The sequence below is a fragment of the Oryzias latipes genome, chromosome 6, assembly GCF_053564925.1.
Source record: "Oryzias latipes strain Hd-rR chromosome 6, Olatipes_Hd-rR_3.1".
NCBI lineage: Eukaryota > Metazoa > Chordata > Actinopteri > Beloniformes > Adrianichthyidae > Oryzias > Oryzias latipes.
This window is the reverse complement of record NC_136242.1, coordinates 5,959,428-5,983,084: the sequence shown is the minus strand read 5'-3', so window position 1 is coordinate 5,983,084 and position 23,657 is coordinate 5,959,428. Positions and strand designations below refer to the sequence as shown.

Here is a 23,657-nt window from a genome sequence, read left to right as displayed (position 1 = left end):
CGTCTGTCATGGTTCAGAGTCATTCCTCTTTCCTTTCCTCTTTTTTTCCAACACACATTTTCCATTTTCACAGCATTTGGTGACTTCACTGTTGGAAAAATGGGAGGGATTTTAGGCAACTTTGAACCTTTTGTCACAGCGCATTCCTTTACAGGACAGCAGCATTTCCTCTGTGCACGCACACACACGCGCACACACACACACACACACTCACTCCCTGCTGAGAGCCAACAAAAGGTAGAGAAAAATGTTAACTCCAGTTTTTCTCTCCTCCCCCCTCACAGTCTCTTTCTCCCCCACCCTGGTTCAGGCACAGCTGAGCCACAACAGGTCCAGCTCAAACTCCCAGAGAAGAACAGCAGAGTTGAGGAAAGAACGCACTCACCAGATAGTTCATGTTGTCTGGCAGCAGAGGGCTGGATGGGGTCTATCTGGGTCGGGACCTTTGCTCGGTCCCTCTGAGACACTTTGCCAACAAGATCCTGGAAGGACACCAGACCCCCACAGACCCCAGAACTCCTCAAAGTCTCCTCCTTCACCCTCCTCCTCCTCCGTGTGCCCTTCACTCCCCCTTCCTTTCCTCCTCTTGCCCCTGCCCCTGTCGTGTTGGGTCTTGCTTTCAGCAGTCAAGCAGATCCTGACACATTCTGCCACTTCCTGATCTTCAACAAGAATGAGACGGCAGCTTGGCCCACTTCTCCCCCGCTCGCCCCGTCTTTCTCCCCGACCGCTCTAACCCTCCTGCCTGAGGAAAGGAGGGAGGGGCGTGTAATCCGACACGTCACTTCCTGTTGCATCCTGGTATTCCGTGCATCCCGTCTTCCCATTGGAGCCCTCCCTTTGTCCAAACATCCTTCTCTGTCTCCCCCCGGTGGCCCATCACTGTCCAGGGCTGCCAGAATGGAGCTCAGCTCTTTCTCTGTGGAGAAGCTGCACAAACAGACGGCTCACTGATCCAAAACTATCTCTTATAAAGTGCTCCCATTAGGCAAATGTATTATTGCAGATCCAATTTGCAGTTTCATAGTCAATGAAAATGCAGCGTTCAAGAGGTAGAGGTGTGGAAAGAGGTGAGAAAACACAATAAGATCACCTCTTGATTATTTTTCAATGTTTAAGACAATTACATGGTTTCCCTTTTCAAAGGCTAAACTCAAAAGAGCTTCCTGCTGAGGAGTTCCATTTCAAAATAACAGACACCACTTTGATTGTAGGCCTTACATTAAAATTAGGAAGTTATAAATGTTACTTTTTATTACTTTGCCACAGAGAGAGCTTTCTTTATGGTTCTGATGCTAGCTGCTGTTTGTCCTTTAAGGGGTCTATATATTGCTAAATCTATTTTTTTAAAACGATTTCAGTGTAATATAATGAGTTTTTCTCTAAAAAACCTGCTCTCTGATCACCAGCCCCTCTCAATCCACAAAAACGAACGGGGTCCCACATTGTGATGTCACAAAGTGAGAACCGCCCCATCCAGGAAGAGTTTGCACGCCCCCCCCCCAGCTAATACAAACACCAATTTCTCAGTGGAGCTAGTGGTCGTAGGCTAAAATGCTTTCCTTTATAAGCACAGTAAGGACATCCGTCTTTGTAAAAGTTTGAATTTCGTTTGTTGTTTCGTGGGTGAACTGCAGACATGCTGCTGATGATGTCATGAAATGGGTGGTACCCACAAGGAATAAAAGGTGGAGCCTCAGAGATCGAGTCGTCTTAAAAAAAAAACTATTTTATAAAAACTTTGTTCTTTGGTGTGCCAAAGGTGATATATTGTCACATATATAGATATAGTTCACTCTGGAAAGCTTGAGAATAGCAAGATATGGGCCCTTTAACCTGCACAGACTGTTTAGTGGAGCAGACGTGGAGCAACTGTCTGCTACAGCTGATGCGAGGGCTGGAAATGCAGTCAGAGGTGTTTTTTTATCCCTTCTGAATCCACAGATCTGTCCAGGAGCAGCGTAGTTACACTGACAAAATGCTGGTCTCTCCTTTCATATACTCTCAGGCTGCATTAGGTGATTTCCTGAACTCTGAAATCACTTCAGAAACGTTTGCTTTGTGGTCCTGAATGAGAGGCTGCAGTTTTTTCCTGATTGAGTGTTTAATGAAAAAAAAATCCTCCAGATGCGTCAGCTCCTCCAGACGAACACTAAAAACACATTGAAAATGTAGTTATACTGAGGGTTTACCTGGATATCTGATAATGTCCTCTATGAGTTGATTTGTTGACAGATCATACAACAAAGAAGCTTAAATCAAATAAAAACAAAAAATCTATTCTAAAGGTTTTTTTAATTGTAACTGTTACTCATTCTATGCATTCTGAATGTGTACAACCACATGCATTCTGTTACTGCAGGATGCTGAAAACAATTCATGGAGCGGTGCAATTCTCCAAAGAAAAGATGTAAAGTATGGTAGTTGTCTGAGTTGGGCCGTGTGAATGTTGGGGGTCCGCTAAGTGATCTCTGTTCCGGATGTCAGTGAACGCACAAGGAAGAGACACTTGTTGGCCTTGGATTCTGTCATTTAATCAGCTGTTGGGGGTTCAGAATTTTAGGGTTTAGTTATTGGAAAAATGAAGGAACTAGTGTGGGGTGTGTGGGGGGAGGAGGCTGGTGTGTGTTTAGGGCAGGGGTGTCCAATTCCAGGCCGGATTCCTACATGTTTTCCAACCAACCTGCCATTGACGCTCCTTATTGGCTAAACGCACCTGATCCAGGTAATCAGCAGCAGATAAGACAGGATTCCCGGAAAACCAGCAGGAATCCGGCCGTCGAGGCCTGGAGTTTGACAGCCCTGGTTTAGGGAATTCTTTTCTTTCTTTTCTTTTTCAAAGCTTTTGGTGTAAGCTGTGCACCATTGGTTACAGTAACTACAAAATAAAGAAGCCTAAAACAGATAACATCTCTGTGTCTCTGTGTGGAAAACAGACACCATGGTACACAGAATTCTATACTTTGTGCTTGTCATGGTAGGGAGAACACGTCAATGTAAGGGTGGGGTCATCTAAGATAGCACAAGGGTTAAGTAACCTATTCTAAGCTATTTATATGGTAACTGATACTCATCATTTGTATTCTAAATGTGTGCTACCATGTGTGTATTTAACATTTACACATAGCACGTTCCAAATTATGCAAGTTGTATTTTTTGAAATTCTCAATGCAAATGACAGTCAGCATCATTTTCAAGTTACTAACCATTAGAGTAAATATTAAATGTCATTGAACAAACCTCCTAAATACAACAGTTTCTTTCAATAAAAACCTTCAAAGTCACTGTTCCACATTATTACAACAGAGTTCCACAACATTTGACAGATTCTAGAGAAGTGAAAATGGTCTTTGTTGAATGTGCTGCATTAGGAGGTCATATTGACAGAAATCTAAAGCTATACCAATCAAAAACATCTCAATGGGTCAAGTTCCATTTGAACATAAGAGCCTTTATCTTGGAGCAGCTTCACAATTCTTGCATCCATTGAACTTGGGAGTTTTTGGAGAGTTTCTGCTTGAAGTTCTTTTAGGATGTCAGCATATTCTCCTAGAGCTGCTGTTTGGATGGGAATTCAGTTGTGGCATTTTTCTGATGGAAAAAATAATAAGAAAATTAAGCCTAAAACTGCATTTCTGAGAATTTCTTTGTCCAAACCGTAAGTCAGGAGCAGATGAAAAGGCCTGTAGCTGTGACGCAGCTGCTAGTGGGGGGACCACAAGCCCAATGCTCCATCCAGTTGCAGACAATTAGATTCATATTAATCTGAGTTTTCCTGGTCTGAGCTGGCCTCTAGCTCAAACCGTCGGGCTGGATAGCTCCAATATTGCTCACCATTTTTTTTTCTGCACCGCTAAAGTTAGGTTGGGGGTGTGCGGGGCTGTAAGCTAGCCAACAGCCCCGCCCACAACTCAGAGGTGAATTCCTGCTGCTCTGCAGAAACTATGTCCTGGAAAACAACTGTTTTTTTAATACCTACAACAGCATAATCCTAATTAAAACACCACTGGGAATGCTTTGAAAATGGGAAATGTTGGATCGATGCAGAGTGCACACTGCCACCTACAGTATGGGAGGGGAAATCGTGTCTCTGTGGTCAGGGCGGGAACATCACGGATCATGTGAGCATTGGGCAGAGAGAATCAGCAAACTTCCAATCAAAACAGACCAAACTTGCTGCATCAGGATCAGTGTGGATTTCTGGGAGTATTTAAGCCTTTAGGGAACAATCCCAGCAGAAAAACCAGAGGTCACTTTCCTGAGGAGTTTGCTTTATTGAAGCTTACCTGAACCAATCAAGAGATCTTCGGACCACATGAGAACGAGGCTTTATGTTCACTTGCAGATGAATTCTGATTTGGTTTACCACAGTGCCCCCGTCCCGCCACAAACATCATAACAATTCTTTCATTATGTGTCATCCCTACAGCTCATGCACCAACCATCCAGAAGCACATACCTCACACCCACTCCCATGACCCCAGGCGCCCCGGTCTCTGACAACAGCATCACTCAGACTGACCTGCACATGGCAAAAGGGTGCCACCCACAAGCCTCAGCAACAAGAAGCCTTTCAGCGCTGATGGGTAAGTCAATGAGTCTGAATATGGAAATGTCCACTAAAGGCCACATGAAGAACCAGCAGAACCATCTTTCTCCGTCTCACTGAGTCGTTTTTTTTATTCTTCTTCCAAAACTCCAGTGACTTTGGCAGAAAGCAAATCTAAATAAAGCCCCAGTAAATTGATCTGAACTGGGCTGAAATCTAAACAACTGGTTACTGGTTTTTGTTGAGGTTTCTCCTATTCACACCAGGTTTCAGCTGCCAATCAATTCAGTCACTTTTTGTGAGGTGATCCCCCTCAGTGTCTTTACGAGCGTACTTTTGGTTTGTTGTGAGATCCTTATTTCTTCTGTTTCAAGTTTGCGTGTTTGTCACATCTTGATTCAATAAGTTCATGTTTCTGCTCTCCTGCATTTGGGTTCTCCATCGCCACTTTTCTAGTCAGAGTCCAGTGTAAGAAAGGAAATCCCAACAAATGTAGATCTAAAAAATTACCAGCATGCCCTGCTCAACGGCACCCAGTCAACAGGACTGTCCAAGTGTGGAAGCTGCTTGCTGAGAGGAGGCATGACCAGTATGTTTCTTCAGACTGACACTCCTCTGCTCAACACATAAGGTTTATGCAAGTAACATACTGTGTATTGAACTTCATTTAACTAATAATGAAAATGAGGGAAGTAATGATTGACTAATAATTAGTTTTGATCAGGTTTTAAAACTTCACTCAAACTGGTTGTGTGCATTTGAAATGTATCTTTGTGAGTTCTTCTTGCTCCTCCTTTTAAGACAAGGAAGAAAGACCACAAAGAGGCAAGACTATTTGGAACAATGCGTCAGTAATGTAAAGATCTGTACTGATGTAAGCAGTCAACTAGGGATCCCTGACCCACAAACTAATAATCTGGTCAGATGATCTCTGGCGTCGCCCACACGACTCTGAGTTACAAAAATGTCTGAAGTCTGAAGTGGGACGGACACACTGAATACCCAACCCAACTATGGGCCGAAAACTGACGGTTTGCAAAGTGACAGTACTTTGGAGACCACCTATGGATCCACTCCCCTTCCATCAGAAACAAAGGCCAAAATACGTAGTGCACAAGTACATGTCATGAAAATAAAAATAAGCAATACACAACAAATAGAATTAGGAAACCAGACTGTGCATGTGCTTATTTTTGCAGTAAAGAGTGATTCTTTTAATATAGTAAATTATCTCTGTGGTAACCAACCTCCAACTTATTTACTTTTCAATTTTACAGAAGAAAGAAATCCTTTGTCCTGCTACCTTACTTTTTCCAATAACCAAAGATCTCCATACAATAGCATTATTACGCTCGACCTGCCGCTGAATTTCATCCTGAAATTCCCTTGCTGTGCTGCTGAGGAAGCTCTGGTCATATTGTCTAGACCTGAAGTAGAAAAAAACAAAATCTGTCACATCATCATCACGTCATATACTGTATGTACAAACTGAATGACAAAAAAGAAGCAGCAGCAGCAGAGGAGCAGCAGCAGAGCAGCAGCAGCTCGCCTTTGCACAAATAGTATGGCTGACATAATGATCTGCTTGACATGTGTGTTTGTATGTGTGCGTGTGTGCTGTAGTTGTATTGTCTACAAGTTGACATGTTTGTGTGTGAAGATCTTTGGAGCCAACAGGCATGTTAGTATGATTTGAGTTTGCTTTGTGATTCACCCCCTCCTAATTTTTTTATTTCCTTAACCTTCTCTCCTTTCTTTTGTACCGTTAACTCTATCTTTCCACTCTCTTCTTTTTTTCACTGGTCCAACATAAAATGTATACAAACATAATTCATATGAGTAAAGTCACCCAAAGCGCTTACAGTGTGTCCATTATTCATTCACTCCTCATTCATACTTGTTGATGGTAAGTTGTAGCCTCAGCAGCCCTGGGGCAGACGGACAGAGACATGGCTGCCATTTCGTGCCTACGGCCCCTCTGACCATCACCGGGACATTCATACACATTCACACACCAGTGGAGCCACACTGGAGGCAGGGAGGGGGAAGTGTCTTGCCCAAGGACACAACGACAGTTGGCTGGGGGGAGTGGGGATTGAACCGCTGACCCTTTGAACATTGGACAACCTGCTCAAGCGCCTGAGCCACTGCCACCCAGGTAGTAAAGTGCTAAACAGGTGCACGCCATTGACCTTCTATGAGTGCAGCAGAAATGATTGGGATGGATGATCAGATGTCTGAACCTCCCTTAAGGGATCTGCTGAATCCAGAAGCAGTTGGAGTTTCCTCTTCAGGCTCTGAACACAAACTCAGGTGAAGCCAGGCCAGCAGCAAACACACACATCCACCAAAGAGGAGGAAAAGTGGGATACGTGGGAACGTTCTCTGGAGGCTGCGCTGTCTTTTTATAGGCCGTTCAAAGTAGAGTAGGTTAATTAGAACCCAGTCCTGCAGCGCGGCCGTTTGTGAGAGGCGGGAACAAACCTTCACCTCTTTTCAGCTGTAGGTTGACGCTTTTCACAGATCAGACTCCAAATGCTGCCATAGCCAGATCTGAAAACTGAGCACCACATGCAACAGTCATTACAGACCTTACAGTCCCTCAAGTCCAAATAAGAAGAAGTCAATCAGAAACAAGGAGCTGCGTTTCCAGAAGAAAAATGCAGGTTTGAATGTTGTATCGCTGAATGAAAACAAAACTTAAAGGGTAATATTTGGCAAAAAACAAAACAAAACAAAGAAATGATAAAAGTTGACCATAAATAAAGTGAAAACAGAACAATGAAAAAAATGGCAAATGACAGGGGAGATTGTTGAAAAAGTAATCAGAGTTTGAAGTCCATTTGTTAAAAAAACTGTAAATTGCATAATCACAAGACTACAATATGTTGTAGTCCAAAGCCTTGTGAGCATTTTAACATTTTAATGGTGTCTCTAGCTTAAGGAAAGCTAAAATAAGAAGCTTTGAAACAGGGTGGACATGGTGAAAATGTCAGAAGCCTTTCCCATTGAAACCCATTATAAAGATTAAATTACCACAAAGTTTAAAGGTTTATTTTCAAAAACTAAAACATGTTTTAAAAATCTGAAAGAATTGGAATCAGTTTAGAGTCTTGTGAATAATTTGAAGTTTGAATGGTGTCTGTAGCTAAAAGTATGTTGAAGTTATAATGGTTGAAAGAAGCAAAGGTTTTCAAGGATTCCCCATGTATTTCAATGGAGGCAAAAATCCTTGAGATCCTGGAATATCCTGAAAAGTCCCAGGATTTGAAGAACCAAAAGTCACAGCTGGAAAAAGCTGAAAGAGCTGAACATTTGAATAGTTGAATGGTTAAAATAGCTGAAACATTGTAGAAAGAGTTAAGCGGCAAAACGTGGTGGAAGATACAAGAATAAAGAAAGAAAAACAGGAAAAAAATGGCTGAATACTTTATAACATTGAACCAGTGAATACAAAAAAAAAGTGATTACATTTAAACAATATTTCACAGTTGTTTCTAATGGATATTTGAGTAGTTTGCATAAATATGAAGAAAAGGTCAAAGGTGATGCTACAGCAGGTCAAGGAAACGACTCTTTCTTCTATCGGACCTGCAGAGCCACCACAAAGCCTGCAGTACCCCCCCCCCCCCCCCCCACACACACACACACATGGTGTTGTATGCCTCATGTCCCAGAGCCCCCCCTCTGTCTGGCCAAAGGAATGCAGCGTTTCCTGTGTTGTGCTCGCTGCTCGTACACTTCTCCCATCAGGAAGTCATCTTCTGAATCCAGCAGACCCTAACCCGTCAAACTCCGCTCACATCCACCGTTCTGCTCCACGCAGGAAGGACAGAAACTCCAACGATCAGTCATCCTCATGATCCACTTCATGTGGACCTTTCCCACAGTGTCAGACACGCCAAAACAACCAAAGCAACACAAATGTGTGAGGAAACCATTCAAACAACAATAACATTGAACAGGAACAAACAGTTCAATAAATACCATAGTAATGGGACAAACCCACAAGAAACCCATGCATAGAGTGGGCAGAGCGACCCCCCAGTGCAGAGCCTCTGGGTTTTACAAAGATCAGAGATAGGGGTGGGGGGGGTTACACTTAACAGAAAATCTCTTCAGACCATTTAAAAAACAAACAGGAAGTTGGCAAACCAAAAGCTGCAGTTATGTGTTCCTGCTTCCTGTGGAAGACCAGCGCAGGGACCCACTGTGCATGTGAGCGTGCACGTTGACTGGCTCCAGAGGGCAGAGCATTACAGGAGTTCAGATGAAACAATGTTTTTTTATCAGAGGAATGAACTTGATGCCTCTGGCATTCAGACCTCAAATCCTCTTCAGTGACGTCCAGCTTTGAGAAGGTCCAGGTCCATCAGGGAGGGTTTGAACCAGACACCACAAGTCTCTACAGGTCCCCCCTCATTAATGTTTGTGTTTTAAAGAGGAGAACAGCAGGTGTCTGCAGGAGGGCGTCTGTCAGGAGGGCGTCAGAGCATCCTTCTAGTGAACGGCTGAGTCCGTTTGTTGCTCGGTCAGGGGTTCAGTTTTTAATCCCAAACATTGGACACGTTGAGTAAATAACAAGCAGGAAGAAACAGCCCTCATAAGATTCATAAAAATGAAATAAAGTCAAAAATACATTTGACTTTAAAAATGAATGGCCCCCTCACTGATAACGGCTGAGAGGGACCCCTCAGGGATGATGCTTGAGCCCCTCACCGTTCACAACATCTATCCACCCTTAAGCCCAAACAGTCAGACAAAACGAAGAGCATTAATTTCTATAGGAAAGACGGGACATAAAACAGCATTTTTTGCAGACGACATGCTGAAAATATACAGCCAGCTATTGGCTTATCATCTTAATATGACCAAAACCCAGACCCAGACTACATACTGCTCTCCAAGTACTGTTCTCATTTGAATGGGATGCACAAATAATGTAATATTTAGAAATAATAATCTCAGAGAATTTGAGGGATTTGCTTTGGCTCAATGTAGATAAGGTAACCGATCAATACAGAAAGTTATGACATTTCAAATTGTATAACATTTACATTTCACTAAAATACATAGCCTGCTGGTGCGCCCAAATATTGAAGCCTGTTGGAAACAGACTGAGTTGAATTGAGGACATTCTCCACCTCAAACGCATTAGGGTAAAAAAACTAACTGAATTCAGATCTGAGAGCTGAATGGAGGAAAACTCTAATTTGGAAAAGAGTTGTCAGAAAGTTTAAACTAGAAAATGGATATCAAATTTTTAATTTGGCCTTCTTTCTCAAAATGACACCGTGGTAAAGCAGATGCAGTTTTCTTTCTTTGGAATAAGAATAGTTTGACAGATCTGTGAGTAAAAGTAATAAAAAAGGATTTCAACCTTAAAAAAGGGACTTTCTTAGGTATCTCCATCTGCGGCCTTTCTTCAATACAGAAGTCAAACAAGGCATTGCATCCAGAGGTATAGAGTTTATAGATTCTTACAAACATTTACTGAACAAGATTCCCTCTAAATTTTAAAAGGGGCTACAGAAACATAATGTTTAAAACACTTTGGCTTTCAAACTAAAGGGGATCAAAGGCTAAATATTGAGCTGCCGGAGAGTGACTGGCTTTGATTTTGTGAGACAAAACTAGGAGACGTTAGGAATTTGGATGGCATTTTTTTTAACAACACCACAAATTGTAAAAAAAAAAAAATTGCAAGGTAACCAGCAATATTGCTGGAGGGAGCGTGAACATGCTATTACCAATCTCCCTCACATTTTTTCTGGTACTTTACAAAATTACCAACATATTGGGCCAACATTAAACAACTATGGATGATATTATGGGTTATGTCCTTCCTGAAGACCCCCAAATCTTTCTATTGGGACTATTACCTGGAAATGTGGTTGAAAAGAGGACCAATACCTTTTAGAATATTAATAAAATGGCTGAAATGTGGTCCTTCTAAGTGGCACCAGTGGTTTCAAGTTATGGAAGAAATGGATTATATGGAAAAAAAAGACTTTTTCTCTATGAATAGAAGAAAATTCATTTTCAAAACTTGGACAAAATGAAATGCCTTTAGACTAAGTGAGGCACTAACAGCATTCGCATCATGTTTGTTCCTACACGTGTACAGTTCTCCTCTCCTTTCTCTTTGTTTTGTCTCATTATGTTTTGTGTATTTTGAAAATAAACATTTATTAAAATACATATTTACTGTTTGATAGATAAACCCAAATCTCCATGGAGGGCACAGTAAGGGAGCAAGCAGGAATAATGTGGAGCAGCTCTTGTGTTGCTTCAGCGTGTAGTTCAGAGTTTTCTCTGAGAATTAATGATGGGAAAAACTTTTAGGGCTGAATAAAGTTGTTTCTTTGACGAGAGTGGGCAGAAACACGAGTCCCATCTGTGTTGGATCGTGAGGAAGAGAACATCTCAGATAATTTAGAGTAAAAAAATATTCTGGATTGACGTTTGGCTGTCTTGAACACCTACATCAGTTATGCAAGTGTAATAAAGTTTTATAAATAATCCGATGTGTTCAAACACCACCTCCCCATCAGACAGTTAATCCACAGGTGGTGTGTGGGTGCAGCTCCAGTTAGAGCAGTGTTCACAGATACTGATGACAGAGAAGAAGAACTGAAGAGTGTGTATATCTGTCTGTACATCTGTGTGTGCGTCTGTGTGTGCATGTTGTATACTTGTGAGCATCTGTGTGTGTATTTCTACATCTTTGTGTGTGCAGCTCTGTGTGCATCTTTGTGTATGCCCATGTGTGCATATGTGTGTGTCTTTGTGTATCTTTTAGAAACTAGAACTATCATCTGAGTGGGAACATTTGTTTGACTTTTTTCAGTTCCATCATGGATGGAGGGATGGATGTGTGGATGGATGGATGGATGGATGGATAGATGGGTGGATGGATGGATGGATGGATGGATGGATAGATGGATGGATGGGTGGGTGAACAGACGGATGGATGGATGGATGGATGGATGGATGGATGGATGGATGGATGTGTGGATGGATGGATGTGTGGGTGGATGGATGTGTGGGTGGATGGATGGATGGATGGATAGATGGGTGGATGGATGGATGGATGGATGGATGGATGGATGGATGGATGGATGGATGTGTGGATGGATAGATGGATGGATGGATGGATGGATGGATGGATGGATGTGTGGGTGGATAGATGGATGGATGGATGGATGGATGGATGGATGTGTGGGTGGATGGATGGATGGATGGATAGATGGGTGGATGGATGGATGGATGGATGGATGGATGGATAGATGGATGGATGGGTGGGTGAACAGACGGATGGATGGATGGATGGATGGATGTGTGGATGGATGGATGTGTGGGTGGATGGATGGATGTGTGGGTGGATGGATGTGTGGGTGGATGGATGGATGGATGGATAGATGGATGGATGGATGGATGGATGGATGGATGGATGGATGGATGGATGGATGAGTGGCTGGACTGCTGGGCCCTCTCTCCTCCTTTGATCCAGACACATTTTTCAGGATTTTAGAACGTTCTGGGTTTGTGCTGCTTCTTGATGACCTTTCTTGCTATTCTAGTCCAGCAGTATCCTTTTTAGGGTCCCGGGGCTTCTGGAGTCTATCCAGCCCACTGTAGGCAGAAGGAGGGTAACACTCTGGACAGGTGCCAGTCTGTGGCAGGGCACACAATCACTCCCACATGCATACCTAGGGACACATTAGAATAAGTAATGAACCCATGAAGCATGTTTTGGACTGTGGGAGGAAGCTGGAGTCCCCGGAGAAAACCCTTGCATGCACGGGGAGAACATGCAATCACCACACAGAACGGTCCCAGTCTGGACTTGACCCGGGGAGTTCTTGCTGTGACCGTGCAATCCTCACCAAAACTTGTGGCGCTAAAATAAAGTAAGCCTGCAGGTTCCTGGCTTCACCTCAGCTGGCAGAGATCTGAGGAGCTGAGAGGCTAATCATTCAGGCTTTTTTTACTGCGGCGTGGAAATTCTTCACAGCATCCAAAAACTCTCAGTGGCAAAAATACCTCACGCAAGAACAAGCTTCAGTTAAATTTAGAGAGGTTGTAATAGTTCTCTAAAAATAGCACATGGTCAGATTATTGTAGCAACAGAGACTCAGAGGAAGGAAGTGCACAGTACAGAGCACTGACTGTGGTCTACGTCCATCAGAGTCAAAAGATGCTCCTTTCTGCTCACTGTGGGTAAAATGACCAGCAGTGTTGGATAGAAATGAGTAAGATTTAGGGATTTTAACTTGAGTTGCAGAAACATCGTCCTCTCAGAGTCACGTTTTTCTGCCGTAATCCCACTATCCTTCCTCAGTTACCCCTAACTACATTTGACTTTGTCCCCATCTTTTCACACTTTGACTGCATCAGATTAGATTAGATATTTGAATATGTTTTAGAATTTAGTTTAAAAGCTAAAACAATTAAACATTGTAGAATAGCATAATAGAAAAGAAAATTCATAAATGCTTTTCTGACTAAACGGGGCAGCTGTGGCACAGTGGTCGACCAATGATCGGGATATCGAAGGATTCGGATCTTGCCTTGCCATATGAAGTTAACCTCATATTGATTGCCCCTGTCCCAAAGTGCCCTTGGGTAAGACACTGAACTCCGCATTGCTCATAGGTTTATGCCAGTGCTCAGCAGCAGAGCCACCATCAGTGTGAATGTGACTGTAAAGCACGTTGGGCCTTCTAAGAAGGTATAAATTGCTTTATAAGTAAATGCCCTTTACTGTTAACCATTTAAACTGGTTTCTTTCACCCCTTGTGAGCCAGCTGCCACCCAGGTTTCTTGGTTTCATTAATGCACCCACTTTCTAAACCTGCTTCATTCCCAGTTGGAGTCACGAGGCTGCTGGAGCCTATCCAGCAACTGAAGCAAGAAGGTGGGGTAAACCCTGGACAGATTGCCAGTCCATTTGAGATTTCATTATATTTTAAAGTGGGAGGAGTTGTGCTGGACGATGCTCTGGGTGGACGGGTCCACTACTCCTTCCACTATCAGTCTGGTGTTTCACTGTTTTTCTGAACACCGGAAACAAAGACATAATCCCAACAGCAACTGCTTCCCTTTTTACTTTATTATGTGCAGTTTAAGAATTTTCCCAAACTTTGTTTCCTAATTTATTGAGCTCTATAGATCAAAACAGTATAATTAGCGATGGGAGATATATCAGATGTATCAGTGCCAGCAAGTACAGAGTGTTTGTACAGCATGAGGAAGGTTGTGTATTTCTAATACAGGAGGAAATCTAAACTTTGTGTTATTCCAGACACTTAAATTCGTTTTTAGCAAATAAATATCGGCCACGTTTATAGGGGAAATATCGGTATTGGCAGTAAAAAATGATATCGGCCCATCCCTAAGTCTGATCTTTACATTGTTGTTTTTCAGAAGTTCCATATTTACTTCTACTTGGTTAATCATTTTGGGATTTACTTTTCTCATCTGTTATAATAACAACACTTTGAAGTTATACTACTTGTTCTTGAGTACAATACTAGGCTCCTTTACTCGCCTCTGATAACAAGCATCCACACCAGAACATGGAACCTGGAGGAATGTAACTCCAACAAACAATCAGGGAATTCATGCTCTGCAGCGTTGGAAATTAGGGGGAAAAAATGGTTGTCTGGCAAGTAATATTTGGTTGTCCTTCGATGCCAATATTCAACAGCAACGAAAACCTACTCAGATGTCAGTTCTTACATCTTTATTTCTTTTATACATCTAATATAAACTGCCTCTTATGATGGACATTTAAAACACTCTTTAAATATTAAAAACAAGCATTTTACTACATATTGAAGCATCTGGTTACACAATGTATTGCCATGTAAATCAAATACTGTTACGGTCAAATGAAGATACTTTATCTTACCCTATAATATATCAGAAAATTGATTACATTAACCAACACTGTAACCTAATGAGTATAATAAAATTTAGAACACTTGTATGGACTGGGACTAGTACAGCATTCCAAATATTAAGTAACATTTATATGTGATGAAAAGTTAGAATATGATATAACATCTATGTCAAATGAACACGTGTGTAAATGATACCATGTTTACATTGTTCGCTGCAGTAGCAGAACGTAACTAATATCGCTGATCTTTTAAACAAGACATGCAGGTGCAATGTTGTCATTTTGCGATGTCTTCGGGCGTACTCGGTTCATTCGGAAGTACCGTGACATCGTTCGTGTACACTCGGTTTCATCTTAAAAAGTCGGACGTCGGTTTCCCAAAAACTTTGAAAAATAGTCGAAAAATACCAAAATGTTGAATAAAAGACCAGGTTGTCACACGGACAACCATCAGGTTCATTTTTGGTTATTCTTCCGTGAAATCTGGTTCTCTCGGACAACAGGATAACCGCTTATTTCGAACGCTGCTCTGCATTCTAGTAACCAACAGCTCAGAGCAAACTCCAACAGCGGCCTAAAGCCTCAGGATGCAGGACAAGGTGACATTTTATGCAAAAGCTGCAGAAGGAAGACCTCCCCAACAACCCTGAACAGGAAGAAACCGGATCAAGAGTCCAGGTTTTCCTTCAACCCTTTTTAAAACAAAGTGAATTTCTATGAAGTGTTGGTTCATGTTGCTCCTTAAACTAAACAGTTATGAATAGCAAACTGCTTTCTGCCAACACCACCCCTGCAGTGACACTGTTTGCCTGTTTATGACCTGGATCACTGCTAAATGAAATGTTCGCTCAATGTGTCGTCATGCAGGAGCGGCTGGCTGTAAGAAGAACCACAAAGCTCTATCTTTAAAGTGATGTTGGGGGTGGGGGGTGTTCCCCTCCACTGTGAGCAACACTCTCCTTTCACAAACCATCTACAAGAAATAATGTCAGCGAGAGTCTTGATGTCACACCACGGCAGGATGAAGGCCTTAACTCAAACCATTATTGAGTCAAAGGTCGCAGACAGATTCAGATTTCCCAGACTCAACAATTGAAAGGAGGTCATCCAACAATCCTGATTGTGTGCAGATCTGGTCTCTTCAGAAGTTGCATATGTGAGCTCAGATGTTACAGCTCTACATGCACAAACACACAGCTCAAAGACTGCACTGTGAGGCTGCTGTGCAGCTGCAGGAGTCAGCAGAAAATCCGTGCGTAAAGCATGAGTCAGCAGAACCTCACAGCTGTCTCTGCTGTCCTGCTGCTCTGCACAGCCGAGCACGCAAAAGGACGCTGGGATTCAACCCGGAGACCTTCCTCCTGACAGGAGCTTTTGTTTTTTGAGCACCAGAAACACAGAACATGTCCAGAAACAAAGGCAAATGTCAGAAATTATTCAACTGTTGTTTTTCTCTCAAAGGGAGACGACTCACAGAACATGGGCTGTTTCTGCTGACACCAGCTAATCGCATTGGTTGGTTTTAGTTATTGAATCCACAAAAATGATTATTAAACGTTAATATCATGTTGTAGATTATGGTTTGGATAGTGAAACAAACAATATTGTCTTCTGTTTTCTTTAAACAAATTACTTTTTACATTCAAATGTGCAATTCAATACTTTTCGATAATTTTTTTTAAAAATTTGCAGTAAAGCGATACAATTAATAACAGACAATAATGCAACAAGTCACATTTAAAAACTGATAGTTTTCCATGAATAGATAGAAATAACAATTTCTGTGTAGAAGAAAACAGGTGATCACTTTTTGTATCCAGCACACATGTACATGCAGAACAAGGACACACAGATAAAGACAAAGACAACACAAAAACACACACTTTGTTTGATGAACACCCACACACACACACACTAAAATGGCAGCTTTAGTTTAATCAGTCCAATCACATCAGGCCTTTTCCTCCTGACAAAGGCCATCCCTCATGTTTGCAGGAGGGGCTGGACGGGTGGGACTAAACGAAAGAGAGTGAAGGGTCTTAAACGATAGCAGGAAAGCCAAGCGGGGAAATGGAGAGACAGACGGTTCCTGACAAGAAGATAAATGTGCAGAGAAGATGCTCAGCTTCTGTCCAGGGCTGCACCTCCCTCTGAGTTGACAGCACATTGACGAATAGACCCCCACCAGGACATGATCATTATGGGCCCCCTCAGGTGTCAATTGTAGTAGATCTGCCATGTCTAATTTCCCACCAGCACAACAACTGCTCTAACACCAGGTTCATGCTGCTGGTTGGAAGCAGAACAGCAGCTGATTGTTTATGTAGATGATGGACAGGTTGGTAATATTAGAATGAACCAAGTGATTGACAGAGAAGTTACCACTGTGCTAGTCGAACCCCTGAAAATACTATATCAACAGAGGTGAGGGGGATTTCAGCTACCTGTGGGAGGGGCCAAGTCACAGGCTGCATCATTGAGCAGTTAATCACGATTAAGCACAGACATGTTAGCGCGTTGTTATTTTTTTATCGCGTTAATCTCATTTTCACGTGGGGCGGCTGCTTCTGTAAAGTCCTTTCATGTCTGATAATGAACACCTCAAAGAGGATTATCCCGCTTATACCAAGGTCAGACATGAGAATATCTATATTAGATCAATTATCAGAACTTCAATTCTGTTATATTTTTAAAATTAAATCATTTTTCACAAAAGTGAAGAATGATGAGGGGTATTGTCTCGGTGACGACCACAGCGCCTGCAGTGACCTCGCTCTGACCTCGCTCTGGCCTCTCTAAGGGAAGTGATCGTCATGAAAAGTTAAACAAAGCCCCATTTCAGACAGAAGGTTGAGTTTTTGACGCCTGTTTTTGTCCAGATGATAAAGCAAAAGTTTGTTCTAAAGTCTAAATTGTTCAATTCCTCCGGTGTTTCACCTCCTTGTGTCTCGTTTCCTCTTTCTTATGTTCTCTTCTCTGTTTCTCTTCTGCTTCATCTCAGTCTTCAAAACGGTCAAATTCACCAAACAGGTTTAAGGAAACTATCAAATCTCTCAAGTCTCTTTTTTGTTATGCTGATGTGATCAACTGTGGTCGAGCAGGTCGTTCAATGATCTAAAGGTCGGCGGTTTGATCCCCTCTCAGCTGTCGTGTTGGACAAAAAGCCCCTCCCTGCCTCCAGTGTGGCATTAATGTGAGGGTCAGAGGGACCGTAGGCGGGAACTGGCAGCCACGCCTCTGTCCTCGCCAAGCACGAATGAGGAGTGAATGAATAACGGACACATTGTAAGAATTTTGAGCGTCTGGAAAAGGACAGATGAATCTAATCCATATATATAAAATAGCCTCTGTCAACATGTGTTATCAATAATTACTTTGTGTTCAAGATTGTTTTAGATTGCTCCGTTTTCTTCCTTGTAGCACTGTTAGATGTTTATCTTCTTTACGTGTTCATCCGCCAACATTAAAACACTTAAAAAGAACCAAACTGCTAAGAACTTGTACACTATGATCCTTACTAAAGACTGCATAAGCCAGGCTTCTGTCTGATACCTTTTTAAAAATAAAACATTTTCTTGATAATCTTATTTATTGGCGACAGTAGTTGCCATAGAAGTGAACAGAAGAAAATCCAAAGTGACTCAAGACAACGGGCTAAAAAACCTTCCTCTGTACTGCAGTGGGACCAAACAAAGGAGTGAGACTCCATGATGAATGCCGCTCCTCAACAAGCAGATTTACAATGTATTGTTGATGGACAGAGAGACAGATATGGCCCTCACTGGTGATCATTCAGTCTTATGTGTTTGATGGAACACAGACTGAGCTGTGTGCAGAGCAGCAGGTGGTCTCTGAAGCAGAAGATCCCAGATCAACTCCCAGCCCTGATGGAGCAATGAACTAGCTGCTCTTCAGCACAGCTTTAACGCTGCCAATACTCACAAAAACACTCAAGCAAGAACACTTCCACAGCTTCCAAAGCAAAACATTCCTGCCTTTGCTTTGACATTTCTCACTAGTGACACTTTCTAACAGTGTTGAACAAGGAATTCCATCTATTTTTATTCATTTAACCTTCATTAACCCAGGAAATGTCCCATTGAGATTAAGAATCTCAAATTGAGTCTAATTTGTAAGTGGCTTAGGATAAAACAGAGAAACAGAAAAAAAAGTTTTTGTTTTTTCTGAATTTGCTTTTTTATTTTTCCTTAGTTGCTAAACTCTGATGTCGACTGCAAATCCAGCAGTTTGGACTGTCTTATCCTGAGGATTTCTGTTCTCAATCAGAAAACACATGGCTGTCCGGAGCACAGAGCTGCAAGAGTTTACTAATAACACAACACAACCCAACTGACACTGAACAAAGACCTTCATCTATTCATGGAGAATCCTGCTGGAGTCATGGACTTCTGGTTTGTGTGAAAGAAAACTCTGCAGAAATGACGCATGGTGTCTGCTGCTTTAGATCATGTTCTGAAATTCAAAAAACATGGTTACCATTGTGTAAATGATGTAAGGGTTAATGGCCGACGAAGTGTGCGGTTACTACTTTTTAACGCACGCCGTGGAAGCCCACTTGCTTCCGCGAAGTGCGTTAAAAAGTAGTAACCGCACACTTCGAAGGCCATTAACCCGCTTATACCATGGTCACTTACAAAAGCAATACATATTAACCAGGTTTTAGTCCTTAATTCTTGTTTTTTTTTCGATTTGGATCACTTTTCTCATAAACAGCGTACTATATGTTACGTGATGCGGCGCATCGCGCCGCATCACGTAACATATAGTCCGCGTCGCGCAGCACCACCGCTGCAGTCAAGATTCGGCGATATATATATGCTGATCGTCCCGATGGGTTGAATAAACATCAATTCAGAGGGAAAGTTAATCGCTTACCGCTTGTTTTTGCCCAGATGATGAAGCAAAAGGTTGTTTTACAGAAGCCGGCGCAGTGATACAAATCATTTAAGCTAGCCGACCGGAACTTCTTTTTTCACCGTGCGGTTATCAGGTTTTAACGCATACCCAGCAGCCAATCAGAATCGAGTATTCAACCGGACCATGGTATAATTATAAATAATACAGATTGGAAAACTACGACGGAGTATTAGGGCCCCCCAAAAAAATAAAGTAAAATTACGAGTTTTTATCTCGTGAATTTAGGAGATAAAAACTCGTAAATTTATGAGAAAAACTCGTAAATTTACGATATTAAGTGGAAGTGAGCATGCAGAGCAGCAGGTGAACGCCGCGCAGCAGCAGAGCAGACCGACTAAACTCAGTTGAACAGGTGAGCTGAATGAGCTTGAACGTTTCAAATATCTGGAAGCTCATTTGTTTGATTTACAATTTCAGTCATCTTTGCTGTTTAATGATATAACGGGACGTTTACTTCCGCATTGGTGTTCGGATCTGATGACAGGTTCATGACGTAAGGTGACAGATGAACTTGAGGGTTTGTGAATGAAAAGGAGAATAAAAGCTGCAGCGTTCCTCTGCACCCAAACGTGTCTCTGAGCTCCTTATTTTACATATGAAACTCCGCTTTACTGACACTGAACCTCGGAAAGCCGCCTCTACTGACAATAATCTGATTTGAGTCGCCAAAGGTTCAGAATCTCTTTGTTTTAAACCTATAATAATCCGAAAATAAAGTTTCACAAAAGGCTCCACATCTTTCATCTTCAAGCGATGCTCCGATGAACGGACAACTTCGGTGTTTTCTCCTTGTTAATCTATGACTTTTTTCTCGTAAATTTCGAGATAAAATCTCGTAAATCTACGAGAGAAAAATCTCGTAAATTTATGAGATAAAATGTCGTAATTTTACTTTTTTTTTTGGTGGCCCTAAAACTCCGTCATAGAAAACAGATAACAATATATCAAAAAAGTCAAATGTGTTACAAACGTGAGAGCAAACAATCATCTGAACAGATAATGAATGTTGGTGAGAACATCATGTTAAATGCAGTTAAGAGAGCACAGATGCATTTGTTATTCCTTTCACTAGTGCAGAGCAGACTATGCATAGATTACACAGCAGGATGACCCCTGGCTCACTGGAGACGCTAGCAAGTTGTTTATCCACAAGAGAAACACACACATGAACGCCAGCGAGGCAAACAGCCCCACAGCGCACACGCTAACAGCCCAGCTGCATTCCATGCAACATTCAATATTCATGAAACGCTCAGCCGCCTCTTTGCACACACAGCTGCTCTCTGCCTGCAGCGCTCCATGGTCAATGTGGGCTGATGCCAGTGCAGCAGGTTCAGGGGATTTTTGCAGCATCACCTGAAAACCTGCAGCAGCGTCACGTCAGGGCCGCAGAAAAAGAAGGAAACAAGAGGCGCCCACACCTCCAAGCAGACTCCTGTCAACAAACACTCAAAGGATTTAGGCGATCTCACTTTACTGCACACTGAACTAGTCCAGAGCTTCACTTTGACTCACGTTGTGTGACCCGACCGACCAACACCTCACTGAAAACGCTGAGGGTAACCTTTGTATTCAAAAGAAAACAAACTGGAGAAAATAAAACTTTCAGAATCTAATTTACTGTTTTTAATGGTAAAATCACAGGTAACTAAGAGTGGGGGTGCAATGTTTATTTGTATCCACAATATTAAAGTCGGGACTTGTTCTTCTTATATGTATTTGCTGTGATGATGGACAGACTGACAGATGAGGTCAGACCAGAATCTCTGGGGACTGTGATGTTTGCAGATGACACTGTGATCTGTATTGAGAGCAGAGAGCAGGTGGAGGAACATCTAGAGAGGTGGAGGTTTCTCTGGAAAGGAGAGGAATGAAGGTCAGTAAAACAGAGAATCTGTGTGTAAATGAGAGGAACGGTGAGGTTACTGGGAGCAGAGGTGGAGAAGGTGGAGGACGTCCAGAACAACAGAGAGAGTAGGAAAGAGGTGGAGAGGCGTGGTCAAGCAGGTTGGAACAGGTGGAGGAGGGTTTCAGGTGTGATGTGTGACTAAAGATGAAAGGAAAGGTGTAGAAGACGGTGGTGAGAGCAGCCATGTTGTTGGTTTAGAGCTGGAGGAAGCAGAGATGAAGATGTTGAGGTTCTCTGTGGGACCAGAATGGATCAGGAATGAATCCATCAGAGGAACAGATCATGGTAGATGTTCTGGAGATCAATGCAGGAAAGCAGATGGAGACGGTTTGGACAGGAGGAACAGTGATGATTCTGGGGAAAGGATGCTGAGGTTGAAGGAAAGAAGACTAGAGGAAGACCAAAGAGGAGGTTCATAAATAGAGAGGACGACGACATGAGGGTGGGTGGTGTGAAGAAGGAGGATGCAGTGGAGAAGGTTAGATGGAGGCAGAATCTTCATCATGGAGGACAGGAGGACATGGTTGAATGATCCGCCAGCATTCGTCACAGAACCAGTGTTGTGATGTTTTAAATGCTTTGGGTGAAAACTATGCAAAATAATTAAGAAGTAAACATTAGAGGAAAAGTGACAACGGTTGCTAGGCAACGGCAGGGGGAAGGAAGGCAGGAGAAGGCATTAAGGTCACATGGAAATGCATGAAAACATTGTGCTGTAGTTGCAAACAACATCCATGTTTACTGACAGAGGTGAGGTGCATGTAGGAGAGCTGCAGACCTGCATCTGCACACATTAGTCACAGATTCAGGACTTCAACCACAATCATTAGAGGGCTTTGGCTTCACTGGTTTCTGTTCAGACACACAGTATCACTGCAGGACATCTGAGGTGTCCTCACACCTGATGCATGTGCCTGAGGAGCTGTGTGTGTGTGTGTGTGGGGGGGGAGGGCAGTTGTACAGGTGCCATGAGCCCTGACAGACACTGCAGGCACACACTGAATGAACACATCGGATGTCTGTCTGTAAATGTGTGTCAGCATGGCTTTTGTCATGTCCACCAATCTGTGCACCGTCAACCCATCACTGAGACACAAGGTGGAAACGCTGTTGCCCGTGGCAACCGTAGCAGATAGCACTGGGATGCAATAAGAAGCCAGACGGGGTGTGTTTGAGTCTGTAAGCATCCATCCTTTTTTCCATGCATCATCCAAACCATGGGGGAGGGGGGCAGTCTATCACAACTGCAATGAATGCGTGAAACTTTCATTCTTGCCAGTCTTCTTCAGTGTCTGAATGATGGAGTCCATCATCGTCATCATCATCAACATCATCACCATCATCCATGAGGACACACAGGAGGCGATGCCCCCCCCCCAGACTCAGACTGGTTCTGCTGGAAGGTTCACCCAAACAGGGACATGGCAGCTCAGCTCCATTTGGCCTTGACATGACCTCGGCTGTCAGTCCATGCGTTTCACAAAGAGCAGAGTTGAAGTGAATTCATGGTCTCATCATTTACATCATGTAAACATTTTTTCACACTTTGACACTTAATTGTCAATTTTGTTCAATTTAACACATCAGTGCAATTATGAAACACCTATTACACTTTCCTGCCGGTTTGTTTACTTCTGCTAGAATTTTCATCTCAAAAATGATTTTTCAGATAAATTAAACTGCGAATTTGAGCCCGTTTCCAGCCATTTTGGTGAGATTACTATATCAAAAGCAGGCTAAGGTGCAGCAGCACGTGCACGTGGACATGCGCAGATAGAGGGAGCAGTTTTCACTGAGAATAATCACAGATGACAGTTTCGATCCTTTCACGCACGAATCACGCACTGTCAAGCATTGAATGCTGCAAGCGTGTGCGCCGCAGCAGCTGCCTGCTGGCAGGAGCCGCGCGCACGGACACGGCCTTGTCGCACGCGCCGCTGTTCCGCAGCCTCCTGTCACATCCCGGTTCATGGATGTGAACCGGCGCGGTGAGGCGCTGCACGGTGACGGGTGACTCACAGAGACAGACATGTTTCCGGGCCTCCGCTGAATCGAACGCAGGTCTCGCTGTCCGGCCGTCAGTCCTCCCCGGCCCGCTCCATGATGCTCCGCGGCGGGAGGCTGCGCTCGAGCGTCGCCGGATCCGTGCGCAGCGGCGGCGGACGTTTGCGGCAAAGCGACCCTCCGACTGACCGTAGAGCCGGTTCAGCTGCCGGTGCCGCCCTGGTTGTTCCTACTGGAGTGTAATGATTGAAACGGCGATAAGAATCCGGTAAATGAAGAGGAATTCCGCTCTGCAGCTTTAGAGGGGCTGTGTTGCCTTTGCGGACACCGGGAAAGAGCTGGGATGGTCC

The 23,657-nt window shown here is 43.0% G+C and overlaps 1 protein-coding gene across 2 annotated transcripts in view; it reads right to left on the bottom strand.

The window, feature by feature from the left end:
- Positions 1-23,657, bottom strand: part of bcar1 (BCAR1 scaffold protein, Cas family member) — a 62,506-nt gene extending 38,849 nt beyond the window's left edge. The window contains exon 1 of one of the 2 annotated variants that reach the window (XM_011472837.4): positions 23,323-23,657. In XM_011472837.4, coding sequence (XP_011471139.1) covers positions 23,323-23,334 — 12 coding nt within the window. In that variant the 5' untranslated portion in view covers positions 23,335-23,657. Of the gene's footprint in view, positions 1-385; positions 790-23,322 lie in introns of those variants that run through there. The other variant, XM_011472836.4, reaches the window with a different exon arrangement.